This window comes from Osmerus mordax, chromosome 6 (assembly GCF_038355195.1).
Source record: "Osmerus mordax isolate fOsmMor3 chromosome 6, fOsmMor3.pri, whole genome shotgun sequence".
Lineage (NCBI taxonomy): Eukaryota > Metazoa > Chordata > Actinopteri > Osmeriformes > Osmeridae > Osmerus > Osmerus mordax.
This window is the reverse complement of record NC_090055.1, coordinates 9,643,411-9,658,759: the sequence shown is the minus strand read 5'-3', so window position 1 is coordinate 9,658,759 and position 15,349 is coordinate 9,643,411. Positions and strand designations below refer to the sequence as shown.

General features: G+C 42.6%; 1 protein-coding gene across 2 annotated transcripts; it reads right to left on the bottom strand.

Moving 5' to 3' along the window:
* Nucleotides 1-1,113: 1,113 nt before the first annotated feature.
* On the bottom strand, nucleotides 1,114-12,395 carry plekhf2 (pleckstrin homology domain containing, family F (with FYVE domain) member 2). 2 transcript variants are annotated; one of them, XM_067238846.1, is made up of 2 exons: nucleotides 12,256-12,395; nucleotides 1,114-2,592 (listed from the first exon to the last, which is right to left on the bottom strand). In XM_067238846.1, exon 2 carries the CDS (start codon nucleotides 2,579-2,581, stop codon nucleotides 1,838-1,840), a length of 744 nt encoding a protein of 247 aa, XP_067094947.1. In that variant the 5' UTR covers nucleotides 2,582-2,592; nucleotides 12,256-12,395; the 3' UTR covers nucleotides 1,114-1,837. The 2 variants fall into 2 exon arrangements, with proteins under 2 accessions (XP_067094947.1, XP_067094949.1); XM_067238848.1 differs by lacking the exon at nucleotides 12,256-12,395 and adding an exon at nucleotides 2,888-2,924.
* Nucleotides 12,396-15,349: the final 2,954 nt, after the last annotated feature.

Here is a 15,349-nt window from a genome sequence, read left to right as displayed (position 1 = left end):
AAATATCTTTTAGAGATTTAGCCGAGAAGTATTTTTTAGGATCTCTGAAAATTAAAGACAACCAAGTGGTCACAATTCCAAATCAGAAGCATTGATCATCTTGTCCTATTGCCAGAGATCTACAATGACTCTAAAAAAGTGTTTTTGTGTCTGTGTACAAGAAAATATACACGAGGTCTCCACCACCTGATCGTTGGAAGTGTAAAGACTACCAAACCGGGAGCCAATCAGAGGAAACACATGGAGAAAGAGGAAGAGAAACCTTGACCCATTGTGGAAGCCATGCGACTATGCTCTCTTCAGCGGAGCCAGTAAAAAAACAGCATTTGGTAATGCCTTTCACATTCACTTCCCAGCAGCATAGCAGTAGACTGAAGGTTGGTGGTGGGTAGTTTTTCCACTGTTCCTCTATGGAGCTTTTCACTTCCTGGTTAAGCGGCAGGGGAATGTTCAGCACGTGTGTGTTTACGTTGAAATAAAGGGGAGTGACCAACAGATTATTTGAGAGTTTAAGTTTAGTTTTTTTGTTTTTTCTTGAGAGTTCTGCTGTACTGGGGGGTTGCTGAGGTGGTTTCTGTACAGGCTTTAACCTCCGACCTCTGAAAGTCATTTAGGAAGCAGTTTTATGTTGAGGTGATGACAGTGGCTGGAAGACAATGGGCAGATTTCCTCATTGTTGCAGTCAGTCAGTCTCAGTCAAGAAAAACGAACAACCAAACTCAACCCAGAAGTCTGTCACAAAACTGGAAGAACCATTTGCAGCACGGAACTATATATATATATATAAAGCTTTGTATAACGTATTGGTGACAAGTTCCATCCATAATTTAAAAAGAACATGAAAGAGAGACATTGATTCTATAAAAAAATCGAAATATGCACATTATCGGAACATACACTTTGCCCTACATCCATTTTTGTACTGTACTTATACTGCTAAAATACAGCACTCACATATAATCTGATACCTAGAAATGTACATTTCATAGCTACAAAATTACAACTAGCTCTTCACTGTAGAGGCACTATGTGACATGAAGGCAAGTATTTTTGGGACAGCTTACTGCCGGAATTGTTTAATATACTGTGTAATCATGCCAATGTTTGCAGATGAACTGCAATTTCTTTATTACTTTCTACACTCAATATGTATCTTTCTCGCACACATAACAAGGCTTGTTCACAAAGCATGAGGTGATCTGTCATAAGCAAATCTACAAAACCAACAACTAGTAAGGCTGACTACACAAGCCAGGATTTTGCATACATTTGAGTTGTTAGTTAATAGGAGGGCCCTTCAGTTCTGCTTTAAAGAAAAATATTGAGCGTACGGTAAAATAGAGGGTAGAAAATCCTGAAGAAACTAGTGAATAAATGCACTGTTTGGTATATTACCTGAAATATTTATAGCTTACCCATTGACAGTCAGCCAAACATTTGCTTTTCACCACAACAATGGTTAGCATAATTTAAGGACTTTAGCACTCCATCTGTAAAAAAATACATGTCAATACTACAGGGAAAGATTGTAGATGGAATAAGATAAGGACAGTTAGGGTGTCTTTCTCTCTTGTAGTGAGGACTATTGATTAGTACTTAATTACAGAAAGAATGGACTGTGGAGCAAAAGTGTCATTTTAGGAAGCAGTCAGTTTATGCCTAGTGTTCAGATGTTTACCAATCCAACTACACTATGTTAACAACACTGTCACAGTTGGAGACTCTTGTGGAACTTCATCAGAAAACCAATAACAAATGAGACAAAGCCCCAAGTAATGAATAGAATATTTTGTTCCCAAAATAAACAAAAAACAAGAACAAGGTGGGGGGGGCTTCCTCAGTCACTGCTGTCGTCCTCGTCGTCCTCGTCCGACATGTTGTTGCTGTTGTACTTGGGGCCGTATCTGCTGTAGGAGTCTGAACGCACCCCCAGGCTGCCCCCCGAGCTCAGCTGCACGTAGCAGAACTCGCAGACACGCACCGGCTTGGACGACTGGCTGGGCAGCAAGAACTTCTTCTCCGAGCAAGGCCCGCACACCACAAACCCACACTTGCGGCAGTGGTGGCGGCGGCTCATGGGCGTGAACTTGACCTTCTGGCAGCGCATGCAGATGGTGGCCTCCGAGTCGGGCACCCAGACCGCGGCGTGCTCTCCGGTTGGCGCCTTGCCGCTCTTCTCCAGAAGGTCGCCTACGCACTTGCCGATGTGGCTCATCCACTCAGACTTCTCAGTGGCGGTGGCGGCGTAGACGGCGAAGGACTTGGTGGGCGTCTTGATGAGCCAGCCGTTACGCAGCTCGCCCTCGTCAGGCACCGTGTCGATGGTGACGCTCTCCAGCGGAATGATGTGCTGCTTGTTGTACTTCTTCTTCTGGATGACGATGTTGCCGTACACCAGGATGTCGTTGAAGAGGAAGAATTGGCGCGCCTTGGGCTTCTTGCGGCACAGCTTGGTGAGCACGCCCTCGCCGATGAGCACGCGGCCTGGGATGGCGAGTGGCTGACCTGCCGCGCCAAAGCAGCCCTCCACTACCCCGATGCGCTTGGAGTTGGCCTCGCTGTTCGCCAGCCGGTCCACCATCTTAGTCTTGCCTGAATGGGGATGGGGGGGGGGGACACACAGAAAGAAACAGGAAGAGGGGAAAATAAATTAATAAGTAAAAAAAAAGGCTCTCAAACCAGCAAGTGTGTAAAATCTTTGAATTGCCAATCCCCATGATTGTATGCTAGTGGCAGCAACCTTTTGCATTCCAGTACATTACATTCTGTGAAGGAGATTGGAGAACTAGAACAACAGAGAGATTCAACCTTGTGTAATGATGGAGTGAAAAGTGATATGACTAGCTTGCAAAAGAATCTCTGTTTTGCCAAGCTTGTTTAGCTTTACCTTGACAGCATCGCCTTTGGCATGGTCACCTTGCAGTACCAAAGTCCCTAAAATACTCTACAATCACATTTCCAATCATACACACGCTCGCCTGGGGGAGAAGGCATGGAATCCAGAGTTTAAATATTGGGCATCAGGATGGTTATCATAGAGGTTAATGGCTGCAGATGGTTGACCTTACTCAGCACCCACAACCATCTGGCTGAGGCGTACTACAGACGAAACAGACATAATCTGCTTCTTTTTTTTTTAAAGTCCAATTGGACACCAGTACTGAGGTTTGCTAAGGTAAACTCAGTGCATCCCTGAATCTGACCATTGTAATTTCAGCTTCTTTTTGTTTTCGAAGGATCCCATATTTGGACCCTGACTAACCCTGCATGTACTTGGGATTTTTTCCCCCTCCAAAGTGCCCTCCTTCCAATTCCGCTCTGGTGTCTCTAGAGTGTGAGTGCTGGAATTAACTTTGTAATGGGCTGTGGTGTCTAATCTCTTTTTTCTCTTTGGTGCCTTCTCTTCATCCGGCTCCTGTGGTCTTCTGACTGCCTTCACCTCATCCCCAACCTCCCAGTCCCCACAAGACGCTAAATGAATCAGAGACATCACAGGCGCCTGGCACCGAATCAGGGACACAAAAGTTAAATTTCTTTCCGAAGGGGGTGGGGGGTGTTCATTTCATCCTCTGGAGTTCCTCCCTCGGGGAACGTAACGCTGCAGCTCTTCCACACTGGAGGAGCAACTTCAAATGAGAGAGGAGCGAGCGGAGAGGCTATTCTGCTTTGACCCAGACGCCAACAGATGAGAGACAGTCAGCAGGGGCTTCTGGGCTTTTCCCAATGATTCCACAGTCTGAAAAAGTCAAGGGTCTCAGATGACGGATACGGGGCGATGCTGCTGCCCCCTTGGGCATAGGAGGACTAGCGCCCTGTGAGAACGAGACACGCTTGACCCTCCTGATGCACAAAAATTCTACAAGGCATAATGACGTACAGTGTACTGTACATACATACACTATAGATTCAACACGCATGAGCACTCAATCACCAATCAAAGCACACGCCGACCAACAATGTTAGCATCAAAACACAGCCTACCCAACGAGTGGGATCTGGAATGGGCCTTGTAGTCATAGTACACAAAGTAATTCAACACAAAGGCACACAAAAGAGTCACCGGGCAGAGTGTACAATGGAGCAGAGCAGTGCTTTGTCCCTGAAGGCCTGGCACTGCCAGCGCCACAGTAGAGATCATATTAATTAGCAGCACAGGCTAATGCTAAAGTTTTTACTGAGGCCTGGCTCCTAGTTATTTGGGCTTCGGCCATCCCAGGAGAGCAGGCGCTACTGATGGGTTAGATATGGAGTGGAGCTTGGCATGATTCTGGAAGGGAGGTTGTGGGCCAACATAGGGGGCTAGTGATATATTAGCCATATTAGTCATGCCTCGCTGCCCACTAGCATGACGGCCACATTCAACCTCTCATTTAGAAAAGAGGGAATAGATCTAAAGCAAGACCAGGCAAGAGAGAGAAAGAGAAAACAAGACCAAACAAGAGAGAAAGGGTTGTTGAGGCACACATTGGCTGTGTGCCTCAACAACACTGCAACAAAACTAAAGCCTTGTAGGCTACCAGCTACTGTGCTCTGTCCATGGTCTGTTTAAAAAGGAACAATTCAAATACCATTGCCTGGCCTAGGACTGATACCTAGGCAGTGGGTTTGGGAGTACGCTTATCAGCATAGGCCTTTCTAGAACCATAAATACATCCCTGCCGACTGAAGTGGAAGCACAACACTAACAGGGCATGGATAAAACTAGCACTACACAGGCTAATAATCTCCATATTCAGTCAGAATCATTACAGAAACACTGATGAAAGGAACCACCACAGCCTATGATCCGTAGGAAAGCACGTAGTGCCTAGTATAGTAGGCTGAATATCTTCAGATACTGTGGAGGATAGAAAGGTGTGACTCCTGATTTTAAGGGTTTGATGTGCAGGGACAGGATCGCCCACCTCTTGGCTAAGCACCACGGTGACTCACCTTTCCATTAGTGAGTCAGAGTTAGTCCTGTCTAACTTACTTTGTCAAAGCCTGAGACTGACAGCCCCGCCTAGCCAAATATACCGTATTTCCGTTGGTGGAATCGAGTCAAATGACTGAAGCCCAGTATGTGTAATCTACTGGAGCACTATAGAATAAGGGGGAAAAATAACACACTCCTGCTATACTAATGTACTTAATTGTAGCATGTTGCAATCTCAACTGACAGACAAATCTTACATCTTATCTTACATCGTTGACTTCTCCTTTAAATATTTAGAGCCCCAGAAACAGCAGGCATTAAGCGACTGGACTGATCTTGTCACAGTAGCTCACTGGTTACTCTCTTGACCTACACTGCCCATGTTGGCATGTTGGGCAGGTGGCAAATAAAGCCATCCTGTTGCTAGAACAAGCCAGGGCCAGGCTCACTTTGTGGGCTTCTACCATCACCAGCAGGCACTTTTGATACCTGCTGTTGAATAACACCTTATCAAATATGCCTTCAAGGAGGGATCAATAAGACAGGCTAGACTATCCAGGCTACCTTAGGTTATGGGAGCAGCAGTGGCTCAAGACAAGCCCATGATTAATCGATGACTTGATCCGTCTCCTCTCTCTCAGCTTTCGTTGTCTTGCCATTTTCTCCCCATGGCACAGGCAGACTATCTGACATTGCATTTTCCCACACACAGACACATAAGGCAAATAATTAGGAGATACAGTTGTAGGAAAGAGAAAATGCAGCCTAGCTTGTATCACATCATGGATCAGTTCTCAACTGCCTTTACCGCTGATTAGGTGAGACGGCCACTGCATACAGGCCTAAAAGACCTGTGTGCATCTCAAACTGTGAGAGAGTGCATCTAAAAATACTACTGGGCTTCCCAGACGTAGCCACAACTGCACAATCTTGATCTTCATGAAGTCAACTGGGGGAAGGCAGGGGACAGGGATGTCCAAGTCCTTAAAAGCATCTCCAGAGATCCTTATTCTCTAGACAATATTTCTGAGTGTAAAGTCAATGTATGATTACCCCAGAGAGCCTCTGTTTCAGGGGCCACTGGTGGAATCTGTTCAAACTGCACTGCTGTTAAATTCCAGGAGACCTTCTATGACAGCCTGACAGGACAGTGGTGACTCACGCAGAGAGCGAGGGGAGAGTGAGTATGACAAAGACACAGAGAAAGAGGCTTTTGTGTGTCATTAAACATCCTTGCATTCACGACAAGCAGATCCATTTCAGCAGGCCAGTACAGAGCTATGGTAGATGCGACTAATAGTGACTATACCAGCAGACCTATCAACATCCCCATTTTAGTTTTCCACTGACAATAAAAAACATCTTGTTGTCGCGTGCTGTTCTCAGTGCTAAACCCATATCATGTTTTCAAAAACGTAGCGTAGTGTGATGGCTTTTGCAAATCAAATGCATTACCACATCTTTTTGGCTTACAGAAACAAATCACTCAAGTTATTTTCAGACAAATGTTGACTAATAGCCTAGGCCTACTTAATGCACTTGATTTGTTTCTATTAGGAGAACACCGGTTCATTTGAAGTACAACAGCTGGCATGTTGCTGATCGACCACAATCCCAGAGAATGCAAGACTGCCTTTTTCTGTCTTCCTTCATATGACTTAACCATCCTTGGAAGTCTCTATAAAACTCATTTACAAAGAAAGGGTAATAATCCAATTAAGTGATAAAGGTGGACATGCCATCAATAATCTTGTTTTGGAGTGTGCTACGAAGAGAAGAACGTGCGTGTTGCAGCTTCTGTGTCATGTAACGGCTTGTTTGTACCAGCCAATATCCTGTGTTAAGACGATTTCTGGAGGTGATAGTCCATTTATTTTGCCGTACAAAAAACAAATATGTTTGCCGAACTGTGACACCACGATAGAAAACCAGGCACAAACATGTCGAGTGGTCCAAAGACTGAAGTGGACTTTGAATTCCTGGAATTGTGTGTGGAACGGCTGAGTGTGATTGGTGTGGACGCAGAAGATGTGTGCTTGTTGCAACAAAACAGGAAGAGATGAGGGTACCTCCTACCTGCTGTATGCTCTCGTTTACCTACCAATTTGATCTAGCAAGCGTTAATACCGAAGATGAATTTACTGTCAGCTTCCTTCCATGCTGAGGAAATAACCTCAACTTAAATGACCACAGTGTCTAAAAATATTCAACAAAAAACAGACGTGTACAGACGTGTTCTTCTCCTACTGTCAGCAATGCAGTGGCTGCCTTTCCAATCCATGTATTTCAAAACTGTATTCAATTTAGTATGAGTACCAGGTTAATATGAGATGTAAAGGCAACTGATTAACTCACATTTGAAGCTCCCTCAAAAGTCCAAACGGCATCAAACTACTCTTTGTCTTAAAAGCACCCTGGCATGATGTTTTCAATTTCGCTGGTACTCTTCCGAGGTTCATATGGCATAACAATGCAACAGTCTTGCACAGATACTACTCGATAGTACTGGTAGGCTACTCATGTCGAGCCGGTACCGCATGGTAAACACTCGGTACTTGGTATCATAAGCATAATTTGATGCATAACGAGTACACTTACATATAATGAAGTAGCTTGTAAATTTGGCAAGAAACTAACAGTGGCGCTCGAGTATTGCCCTACAGTCAGATTCTCTACTTTGGCTCCCACAGCTCGGACATTTCTAGTGGCACCTTGAACGAGTGTTGAGAGAACGACCCTTCAGCGCAGCTCCTCAAGTTGTTAATGAGAGAAGTGACTGACTCGGGTGAGAGAGCGGAAATCCTTCTCTTTATTAATCAGAATCAGATTCAGAATCGTGTTTCATCGCCAAGTAAGTGGTCACAAACAAGGAATTTACTTTGGTAAGCAGGTGCATATAGTGGACATTTAAACATAATGAACAAAATAAAAATGTAGAAAATGTACAACAAAATAAAATACTAGGGCTATACAATAGAATATAAAATACGACAAATAAAATAATATAGAAAAAAATTATACTGAATATGTTAGAGACATAGTGTCTGAGGTGACAGAGTGTCTGCGTGACAGAGTGTCTGAGGTAAAGTGACAGGGTCAGTTTGGGGCCTTGTTAATAAGGCTAGTAGCGGAAGGAAAGAAACTGTTCTTGTGGCGTGAGGTTTTGGTCCTGAGAAAAGCGTTCCCCTTAAGTGTACTCACCCAAGCTAGATAAGTAAGGCTACATGTGTTATAAGATAGTCAGACTGCTTGTAGCTGGGTACTGGCTTTACCGCCTAGACTACTCTGTTTCATCATGTTATTAACCCAGGCAGTCATGTGTTCTAAACGAATCTATAATACAAAACAGAGACATAAAAAGAAGAATAGAAAACTGTGAGATGTTGTAGAAAACCTCAGGCTGACTACAACTTAATCTACAGACAAACAACTTTCATAGGAAATGTATTACCACACAAATCAGCCTGATCCGAAGGTATTTCTACAGCTGTGCTTTAGAGGACACATTTTGGGCTTACAGCGTGTCTACAGGAGGGATTACAAAGCCTCAGTATGAACATGAGGCCAAGATAAGAGGATTAAAGGTTAATCTGCGGTGTAGGTTGACTGTTTGTGTCTTCTAAACAGGTGACCCATAGCAAAACCTATCTGATAAATCAGAGCAAAAGCAGTCCGTAGACTGCCAATCCAACAGCATCATGACTAGCATCCTCACCCACAGTGAACTAACAGATTTTAGAGCACAATTTAGAATCTGAGCTAGGTCAAATGCAGTTGCTTGTGTTAGGCTTTGTTAGTATTAGACATGTTCACAGTCATACACGGCCTGATCATCAGGCAACCAATTAACACTACAGCCTATGTGCGCAAGTAGGCCTACCTATGTGTACACCACCAAGCTAAAGTACAATAGCAGTAGACTATAGCAGTTCAGAAAGTAGGCTACAGTTAGTATTGAGTGCTCGGTGTGAGTTGTGGCTCCAGTGCCCAGGCCTCTGTGTTTGACAGAAACCCCTCAGGCTCGGGCAGAAGAAGCAAAGCCAATGATGCCCGTACGGGTAGTTTGATCATCCATTCACTACGGTTCAGTGACTGCAGATTATAAGTGTGGGACCACCATGACCTATGCACTGGGCACTTGAACAGCTCCGCCAACAATGAACAACAGTATTAAAAAAAGGACATTTACTTAATCATATACCTTTAGTCTTGGAAACATACAATGTGGTCGTGTTTGTGGTCCCTTGTAGGCTACCGTTCAGGAGTAAGAGTGGCATAGTAAGTAGGAGTAAGTAACCATTTATGTTAGGTTTAGAGGAGCTAAACATATAGGAAGTGGGTAAACTGCACTTCAGATGCTAATCAGGATTCTATGGCAAGGATGATTGATGTTAACCACAAGACACATTTAAAGTTACTTGAGATGAATTTTTTGTCTCAGCTCCCACCTATTAAAATCATCTAGTCAGACATAGCTTGACACAGAATTACTGATAAAAACTAGAAGCTAGTCAAATGTAATACAACAACACATATTGTTTCAAAGGTGTCCAATTGTAAATGATTACTTATTACTATTTCAGATATTTACAATCTCTCTTGGGCAGTGATAGTGAGTGGGCACCATTGTGTTAATGTTCCAGACTTCGCTCTTTATGCTGATACACCATGTGACCTACTACAAACACTCATGTCACAATACTCTTCCTTATAGGACTACAAACATAACTTAACAGAATTTACCACACCCTTATTTGGTATAATTGAGGCAGGAAGTGTGGGAGTTGTAGTAAGACAGAGGCTCTTGCATTAGATTCTAGAAAACTGAGTTGGAAGCTGATCATACTTCCAGCTTGTTGCTTTTTCTACTCTCGTCAAAGTTGCGTAATTAGGCAGCGCAACTTTGTGCAATTAGTAGGCTTGGTATTGTGAAATGTATATTCTTTATGTCTACTTCACGAAGTTATTAAAGCACCAGAAATCCACAGGAACCCTCTTCATGCTGTCAACTGGTTGGCATGGCAAGACACAAACTGGAATAGAATAAGTGCTATACACAATACTTTTATTGGAAAATCGTCACACAGTCTATCGGTTGTGCGACAGGGTAGAGGTCAAACGGCACAACATTGTGAGAGGTAGCCAGTTGAATGTGTGGCCTACTTATTGCTTCTGCTTTCACAAAATATTAGTCTTCCAGTTCACTCACAGTAAAAAACAAAACAAAAAAAAAACAGCCTGAACAGGCATGCAAGAGGGCCTTGCAAAGCCACAGCTTTTACTGATGATTGGCAATGTGAAACAAGACTATTAGTTCACCAATAAAGACAATGCCTTTGAGCAAATATTGATATGTGAAATAGCTGCGCACTCTGGGTTTTTGGAAGGGCTTGTTTCCCCTCAGGCGTGAAGTCCTTCTTTCAGAAAAAGGACTAGAAACACAGAGGAGTATGGCTGCACTGAGGAATTCTCAGGACACATCTGTTTCCCTCATTGGGGTGTGCTCGTGTCATGTGTGCAGCACGTTCACTTCTGGGCCATACAAACAGATCAAAAAACGTTTTATGGTGGAAACGGGGGTTGAGGGTTTGCTTGGTATAGTGGGAGAAACTTTTGACTGCAAGGCAGCCACCTGCTGAGCATGGGGAAATGTGCTTCCCCTACCTTGCTAACGGTTTGCTAATAAATCAAGCAGACTTGTGGAGTGTAATGAGTCATATCATAGGTAAAGTTATACATGTAAAATCTAATAATTCTGAGCATTCAAAGACCACGGAATAGCCTAAATGGTAAATACAATTTTGACATTTGTGTGTGCCAGATGGGAGGCTGGCAATCAAAAAGGAAATAAATTAGCAGTCAAAAGCCCCAGAGAGATGCAGAAGTGAAATGCAGCAGAATATGAAAGACACTCCTGTAGACAGGAAACTCTTAACCCATGAAATGCTATATATGTGCGGCCGTGGCTTAGGAGTAAAGGCAAGCAGGCTTAACGACACACTGAAGTTATACTACACGAGAAATAACCAAATGTGTGTCAGAGAGCAGTATTCTAGTATTCTAGTGTTTTTAATCTGCATCCATTTATAAACAGCGCCCTATTGGATTAGCTGTAGGGAGATGATCCATCACCAGTCTGGCAAAATGTGTCAATTACTTTTGTGCCTTAGGCTGGAGGGGTTCAGCTAGGCTAGTCAACTTCACTGTGCACCACCTCCTCTAGAAAGACTGGTATTACAGCTCAAGTAGGAAAGAATCTTTCCTCTGACAATTTCTGCTGACAGTGGCATAGTTTGGTCTCCAGCACCTAGATGAACAGACTTAGTAGCGATATGCAGAATGTGGTACCCAACCCACCTAACAAATCAATGTGAATTGTAAATTTGCATCTGAGCAGTGGAGATCTCTTACCTGTTAAAATGTCTGGTGTAAACTATTATTGTCTGGGGAGACTTAGCTGTCGAGGATGAACCAAAGATGTAATTTCACACCACTCAAACTGCCTAATTACCATCATTATTCCAACTATAGGCTAGCCTCAAAAATACTTGATTTCAGTACTTTCGCATAATGTTTTGGCTTGCTATTGACCAATACGTTTGCACTCTGTATGTTCTATTGAGGATAAATATTGACAATAAAAAAGGCAGAAATCCGTCCTTCAACATAGACGGAAGGCTAGACTTGGATATCGTCTCCAAGTTTATCCAAACAAAAGTACACTTCATGAAGTGAATTTGGCCAATACTTTACACTCAACAGGAAGAACACTGACGGCTGGCAATCCATTTCTTATTCATGTTTTTGTATGCCTAGCTAGATTCATTGATAGCTAACTGAATGTTAACGATATAATAATCAAGTTTCTCAAGACGCTACCAGAAGCTGTTTAGGATCTGTCACCAGAAGTAGCTACGGTAAAATTGCGGTCCTGTAACAATTGGGAACAACGCTGGCTATGCATCTCTTCCTCACTTTTGAAGTTAGTTCCTTACTTAGCTTGCTGCTAGCTAGCTGAACAAGCTAGCGCGCTAGTTTTGTACAATGTTTAAATAATTATGTTGATAGTGTTTCTAACTACGCCATGATGATAGAATGACTCTTAAATTCATAAATAGGTTTTTCTTATGTTTAGACGTTTAGTGTTGTTACCAACATTAACGCTGTTACCGGATCCTCGAGTTTGTCCATTGCAATCCAATGGGTCACATTTCCAAGTTACGGGCTGGTCTACCAGTGGTGGAAAAGTAGACGAATGTTAGCTCTAGCTTGCCAGTTAGCATGATTTCCAGTCACTTGCCACTATAGCCAACGTAATATGCTTAAATAAAAATACATACCCGACTGTAACTTCTTTGGTAATTAATAAGTTAATAATTGCTCCGTGTATTCCAAAATTGAAAGCCCCTATCTTGCCGTCCGCAGACAGCGGATCTCTCGCTAGTTGCCTTAAAAGTAACAACAATATGGCTACGTTGAGTACAGTAGCTGGGTAGCAGTTGGGGTGGCGTCACACCACTGATTGGCGTGGGATGAGGCAGGAGTGTAATGGGATAGAAAGTTCAGATTAAAGTCAAAAATAGGACGGGGCTGCCTGTTAGTGATTAGTCATTTTAGATAGCTCTAACATGTTCTTTTGTCAAATGTATTACAAAAAAGGAAGGCCGTTTGTAATCTACTAAAACATTCTGATTGCACTCAATTGCACATCCTCATACCTATTTATTTCAGTCCAGATTTTCAGATTAAATTATATATTAGGATATTTTATGAAAGGCTGAATGTTTTATTGACATTCAAAGTTATCCATTTAAGGAAGGTGTCTGGGTTATATTTAAGTCAGTATAACCCATAAGGAAACCCATGTCTTTCTTCCAGACCTTTATTAAGATAGTGGATGGAAAACTTCACAGAGAGAGTAAACACATCACTCTCCCTCACTTCCTAATGCTTTGTCTGGAATTATAATTAAGAGGATCTCGGGCAGTGTCACAACTTTCATCTCTCTAATCCCTAGCCTGGTAGCCACCAAGCTGTACCTTCGGATAAGTAGCATCCTATTCATAGTGCGTAACAACATATATATAGCTTGGATGATCTTGGATGGAGTGAAATCAGACTGGCTTTGGTCAAGTTGACAAGAAGCAACACCAGTGGGCCAGGACAACGTAGAGTTCTGTGAAAATCAGTTGGATGTTGGCATTAATCTCCCAGTGTGTAGTTTACATAATTGATGTGTTTTTAGGTATTTCTAAACCTTATTGCGTGTTTTGGGGGTTTGTTTGTTGGCTTGGCTTTTGTCACTGGACTTCAGACCAGCTTGGTCATTAATGGTGGTCTCATCAATGCTAACAACCTTCTTTGAAGGCATTTATTTAATTTGTTCCATGCAAATGTAAGACAACGTGTCTGGTGGAACGGCTAATGTGAATCTCTGCAAGGGTTTACTGTCACCCAATAGGTCATATAATAGGGCTGACCAACCACCTGCCATGTAGCCACGCTTCGCTTGTCTGCAACCCAGCCCCCACCGTTCCACACACACAATCGCACAATGCCTGCTCAGATATGGCTGGTCTAAAGCAACCAAACTGCTGCAATCACATAAAAAACTGCCCACCCTAAGGAGCTTTAACAGCTGAACCTCAGCATGTCTTAAGTATTTCAGTCCTGCTCTGCAAAACCTCTGTTGTCTGAAACGGATGGCTCTCCACTCACCAATGTTTGCTCTGCGCTCTCTGCCATCTCCAGAACTCTCTCCCTGTTGTCAAGGAAGTGCCCATCTCAGTTGCTGGGTACCTGACCTGAAATCTGCCAGAACTGCTCGTACCTCCTTTTTTTGACATCTGTGCAGCTTAATTGCCTGTGGACTTAATTCTCACAATGTCTCTGACTTTTATTGTTCCATACATTGACTGTGGTGGAATATAAAATGTATATGGAGAGATCTGTACATGGTAGAAATCAAGTGCCATGTATAATATGCAAATGCAAATTGAGCAAACTCCACATCATTATTTGGTCTGTCACACTGACATTGATTAAAGTTACCTACGATAGTTTAAAACCGATGTACAACAAATCTATAAAACATTGTCATAATATCAGTGCAGAATTGTATTTTATTTTGTTGTCGACACTTTATACAAATTGAATCGGCATATTCCTCAACAACCTCAATTATGAAATCATGATGTGCAATTTACTCCTATAATTGATTTGAATGTTCCTCAGACACATGAAAGAGTAGAAATTCAAGACTGAAAATCATAAATGTGAACATAACAATAATATTTTTTGATTGGGAGCTTAGCCAATTAAACTTATTTGCGAGGATCCACTTTGGCTGACAAGGGCCATTTCCAGTTGACTGATATATCTTTAAGAGGGGCCCGCTTGTGTTATTAGTCCTTAAAATATTCATAATGTGCTCAGATATATATAATTGTTGGTCTGAATTATATATATATATAATTTCATAAAACAAGGATCCCAAAAAATGTAAAGGTAATTTAATTTAGGTGATTTTAATGGCTAAAAGGTAATGCCTGTGCAATTATGTTAAATAATTTCCAGAAATTAGAACAACACAGTCTGTCAGAAATAAATCTAATCAATAGGCTTCTATGGAAGGGACGGAATTGTACTCAAATGGAATAGAAACACAAGCTTGACTCACAGCAACTAGTTGATGTATAAATAAAACCTAATGCCCAGCCATCATCACCCATCTGTCACTCAACCCCCCCCACCACCACCACCACCACCACACACATACTAACCCCCAAATCACACTTGCGTCCACCCTCGAGAGCTTGACCCAGCAGATCTGAGCTTAGTTTCAGAGAGTGGGGGGAGGATGGATACAGTGCTTGTCTTTCCCTACAGACATGGTTGCATGTCATGGTCAAAGCAAATTAATACAACCTTGACTCCACTCGCTGGCTCCTGTCTCTTAGCATTGTAGGCTCAGGGAGAGAACTGAGAGTTGTCCGTTGCTATGTCATCCCCGCTAATGGTCTCTCTCTCTCTATTTTCCTCCCAGACCCATTTGTCTTGGTGAATTCTGTTCGCCGTTCTTTCTCGTTTTCTTCTCTGTTCGTTTCTCTATACTCTTCCTTCCTTCTGACATTCAAGGATTTATAAATAATAATGTTGACTGTTATGTTCACTGAGACCGACTGTAATGCATGTTCTGAAAAAAATACATTTAGAGAAAGGAAGGGAAAAGGTCATGACCATTTTACATGTCGCTCCCCAGACAGCTTCTCCAAGCATTGCTACACTAAAGCCGTTCACCCATGGGGATTGGTTGAAGAATTGGTCTCCAAATTGAAATGCCACCTCCCACTGGAACATCTCAGTTTGCCACCAGGTATTCCTTGAGCAGAAACTAGGTGGAGAAGTTAGATGCTGTTCAACTCCCTTCTCAGT

Excerpts from the sequence above, each read along its gene's own strand:
- plekhf2 (XM_067238846.1), bottom strand. The coding sequence starts at position 2,581 with ATGGTGGACCGGCTGGCGAACAGCGAGGCCAACTCCAAGCGCATCGGG.